Source organism: Alligator sinensis, unplaced genomic scaffold (genome assembly GCF_000455745.1).
Source record: "Alligator sinensis unplaced genomic scaffold, ASM45574v1 scaffold737_1, whole genome shotgun sequence".
Classification (NCBI taxonomy): domain Eukaryota; kingdom Metazoa; phylum Chordata; order Crocodylia; family Alligatoridae; genus Alligator; species Alligator sinensis.
Window position 1 is genome coordinate 1,169,220 of NW_005841930.1, and position 4,288 is coordinate 1,173,507.

At 44.7% G+C, this 4,288-nt stretch overlaps 1 protein-coding gene across 3 annotated transcripts in view; it reads left to right on the top strand.

Annotated features, from left to right (window-relative positions):
- Positions 1–2,910: 2,910 nt before the first annotated feature.
- Positions 2,911–4,288, top strand: part of LAMA4 (laminin subunit alpha 4) — a 181,049-nt gene continuing 179,671 nt past the window's right edge. The window contains exon 1 of one of the 3 annotated variants that reach the window (XM_006019468.3): positions 2,911–3,432. In XM_006019468.3, coding sequence (XP_006019530.1) covers positions 3,232–3,432 — 201 coding nt within the window. In that variant the 5' untranslated portion in view covers positions 2,911–3,231. The remainder of the gene's footprint in view (positions 3,433–4,288) is intronic. The other 2 variants (XM_025198838.1, XM_025198839.1) reach the window with 2 other exon arrangements.

A 4,288-nucleotide genomic window follows, 5' to 3' on the forward strand; every position in this document is an offset into this window, starting at 1 on the left:
CAAGTAGCCAATTCACTTGGGATTAGCGAGGTTTACTGTGAAGTTAACTGCCCCACCAGCAGTGCAGGGCAGGGGGCTCGGACCTGACCATCCCCTGTAGCTCTTTCCAAGTCCTGTGCCCCTGATCAGGGAGCAAAGTCCAGGAGATCCCTGCTGCCAGGGAGCACAGGGACATTGTCCCCACCCCAGTAGCAGGCCGCCTCCTGTGGCCAGGAGACAGCTGTCTTCTGACCTTCTGCTCCCAGCCAGTCCCTGAGCTAACACCCAGGAGGCGTGTCTAGACATGATTTTAAGTGATCTTAAATTTAATGCTCATTAAACTAATGTGGATTAAGTCGGTTTTGGCAGGTGTCTACACATAGTGGGACTTGGGATGAACTTTAGTCCCAAATCACATCAGCCTGCCATGTGTCCCTGTGGCCACTGAGGGAAGCTCCAGCCTCTGGACTCATGGCTGCCAACACTTGTCAACCATGCTGAAGCAAGAACCAGCTGCCAGCATTTGGCAGTCATCTTGGAAACACTCCCCACCCCTCTCTCTGTGGCCAGCCCCACCCCTGCTCCGGACCCACATGCCCAGCACAGAGGCAGCATGCAGCAGCTCCCTCCTTGCCCACCCTGCCTCCCTGTGCCAGGGCTGCCTCTGCCCCTGTCCCTGCCCCTGCCAGTGACACCCAACACCCTGGACTCCTGCTGGCCATGGTTCTGACCCTGTTCCCCCCAGAAGGCACACCCCCCATCCAGGCCCCAGGAGAGCCATGCACCCACCAGCGGGGGCTAGGGCACCAGTTGCAGGAGGCCTTGACTGACCCCCTTCTCCTGCACTTCCCACTCTAGCCCCCCTGCCCCATCACCCACACACCCCTTGCCTGCCCCCGGCACCACTCTCAGGACATGCACATGGTTGAAACAAAAAAATTTTATTACCCTCACAACACCCACCCCCATCCCTCTCCCCCCAACAAACACTGCCCCTCCATTACCTTCCCCACCCACAAACAGTAAAAAACCTGCTTACAAGTGGCAAACTAGATAGAGCAGCTGGCTCTGGCTAGCCCCCTAGGGACTAAATTCCCTACGTTAATGCAGAGTAATGTGTCTGCACATGTGTTAATCTGCATTAACTAATTCCACTTAAATCTGATACTTGGTTTGGGCTGGTATCAGATTTAGGCTCACAGCCTAAAATTACCATTTCTAAGCTGCATTAAGGGTATGCAAGTGTAGACACATTCTGCATTAAATGACCATATGTAGACATGCCCCCGGGAGGGGGAGGGGGGAAGGCTGGAGCTCCCTCTGTTGGCAGCAGGGGCCCTTTGCAGGACTGCAGGGAACTGAGAGCAAATCTGCTTCCTAATCACCACATGTGTAGACACCTACCCCAAAACCTTTACTCCAGTTTAGCTGACATGAGTAAATTTGGGCTGGAATAAATGCATTTGTACACATGACCAGTATACCAAAAGACTGTCCTTACTGAAAGGGTTTATACTCTAAGTATCTACTATGTTTTTTCTTGTGTTGGTAAGTGAAAATACCATTATGGGCCTGCCATAAGGTAGAAGTGTCACCGCTGCTGGTAAATTCAGAACAGCAGTAGTACTTCATACTACTGTCACTCCCCCGTCCTATTCCTGGAAGTTATTACATTGGGGCAATACAATGCCTTGTATGCTAATACCATATTTTTCCTCCACCAAATAAATGTGTATTATGGCCACTAGAGCTTCTTCCCAGTCCTTATCTGCAAACAGAACAGTAGTCAGAGGCCAGAAGTTGGTCTTGTGTGACTGTAAAAGCTTTGAAATCCAAAAAGCACCTGAAATTATACAAATCTGTATTAACCATTCTCTTAAGTGATAATGTTTTAAGTCATTAGATGGGAGCAAGAAAGAGGCCATCAGTCTCAAGATCAATTTCTGCCTCAAGTGAATTAGTACAACTGTGTTATAAACCACTGAAAAAAACAGGTGGCAATGTATGTGGCACTGATCCTTTAACTGAGGTGGTGCACACTCATATAATATCCTGACTTCATCCCAAAACCTTGGAAAGGTTACTTACTCTAATGTTGTCTTCATGAGATTACAGTCAGAATCTAAGGTCAGCTGTGAGCAATATATTCGGCATGCTTTCACACACTGCAAGCCTTGTTACCACAGCCTCACAAAGCATCTCTTGAAAAGGAATACAGGATGTCCTTTGTAAATAAAAGTTCGTGCATTTCAGTAATGAAGTCATTTTCCAAAATTGCAGTGAATGATATTCTTTTTCACAAACTGACATGAAGCTGTGGTGGAGCTGAGAAGGATTTGAATGAAGAATACTAGACTGTACTGTTTCAGTCCCTTTTTATAGCTTGTTCTCTCTCACAAATGTAAAATCTTGATGAACAGAAACCCATCAAACCCCATTACCACTTGGGATATTCTGAATCTCGTCCTTCTCCACCCAAACAGCCCCCGCCCCCCCCCGCCCCCCGCCCATTTCTGTTCCCCTCTTCTCTCCACACATATATATATACACACACACATATATATATATAGTGTATATATATATATATATATATATATATGTATTATATATATATATATATATATATATATATAAAAAAATGTGTCACCTTCCTGTCTTTGACTAAATACACTGGAGGTGCTAAAAAAAAAGGAAAACAATCATGAGAGCTGATTCTCAGACTGGAGCATTCAGATCATGTCCAAACTAACCGGGGTGGGGGGGAGGAGAAAAGGTCTGCCCTCAATTTTTGAATGGCAAAGTTTGAGTGGGAGGGTCTGGAATCTAAAGGTAAAAAGGGAATGATGTGAGCATATGAAGGAAGCCAGAGCCCTAAATACAGAGTCAGTCTGTATCCTGACAGAGTGGAGATAAGGTAGCTGGGGAGCTAGTGGTGCTTTCCTGGAATACAATCTGTGTTTGACACTCTCTGTTTAAGCACTGCCCATCTGTATGTTATTCAGCTGGAGCCTCTAGGGAAAAAGAGAAGCCACAGGCACAGAGAGCGAGCGAGCGAGGAAGCAAAAGCGCTTTTCTTTTTTTCTTTTTAAGCAGAATCTGGTTAGACTGCCTTGTTGTGCCACATCTGGAAACTGAAAGCTGAGAGAAAGTTAAAATAACTGAGGCACCACTAAACCAAGGGGGGCTGATTGCAGAAGAGGGTAAACAATTACTAAAACGCTAGAAGACCACTGCTGGATGTAAGGGGAGGAAATGGCTTTGATCCCAGCCTGGCCCCTCATTTTTCCTATATTATTTTCCTTGAGATGCTTTTCTTCCAGTCCTGCCTCAAGTGAGAGCAGAGTTTTTCATGTTGACATTGAAGGTAGCTCAGCGGTCAGCAATCAAGAATCCACTGTTATCAGAGGGCAGCAGCAGGCAGTAGCTCCTGGAAGTTGGGTGCCTTTTACTGAGGTACAGTAACTTCATTCTGTCTCTAGAGTCTGAGATTTCTCTTTTCATGTGTTTGTGTTGAAGTTTGCATCTGGATAAAGTTAGTTTAATAATTTGAATCTTGCCATAACACTGTGGAGATATTTTCTGTGGGGGGGTGAATGGGGGGACATTGCATTAGAGATGGAAAGATACAGTTCAGACTTCAAAACATATGTGCGCCCTGCCTGCTGTGAATAGACAGCTGCTGCACTATAAAGTGGTACTAGCTTAGCGTGTCTCGGACTTTCCTGCCAGCTTAACTAAATAGGCCTGTCCAAACAAAGTTCTTTTACAAGGGTTAATTATCACAACACTTTATTTACTTTGTATCATCACTGGAATTTGAATTCATTTGAATATCCGGAAGGAATTTTTATTATTGTTGTTAGCAAAACTTGGGTAGAGAAATTTGTGTTTTTGCTCCTTACAGAATATCCACCTCTAGAAAATGAGGTTCCTTTTGTGGTTTAAATTTGGGATAATAAATCAAGCAATGCTTAGGAAACTGCCTGCAGAGAAAACACCTGCAAAGAATTTCAGCCTTGCAGAGTACTATATTGAGATTAGTAGTGGCAAACAAAATTGAGAAGATCCTTAAGTTACATTGTTGTGGTAAGTTGTCTTGTAATTTTTGTTGTGTTTTAGGGTTAATTTTCATTTCTGTCTTCAATAAAGTTGCATCTGAGCTAGCTTCTTTCAAAAAATAAACGCACTGCCTAAGATGGTTATAAATTACTCCAGGGTAATCTACAAGGGAAAAATCCTGCACTGTCTTATGTGGGAGCTGCAAAATAGGAGGCAAATTAAGTTACGTAAGGTCATGGGAAGGGAAAGA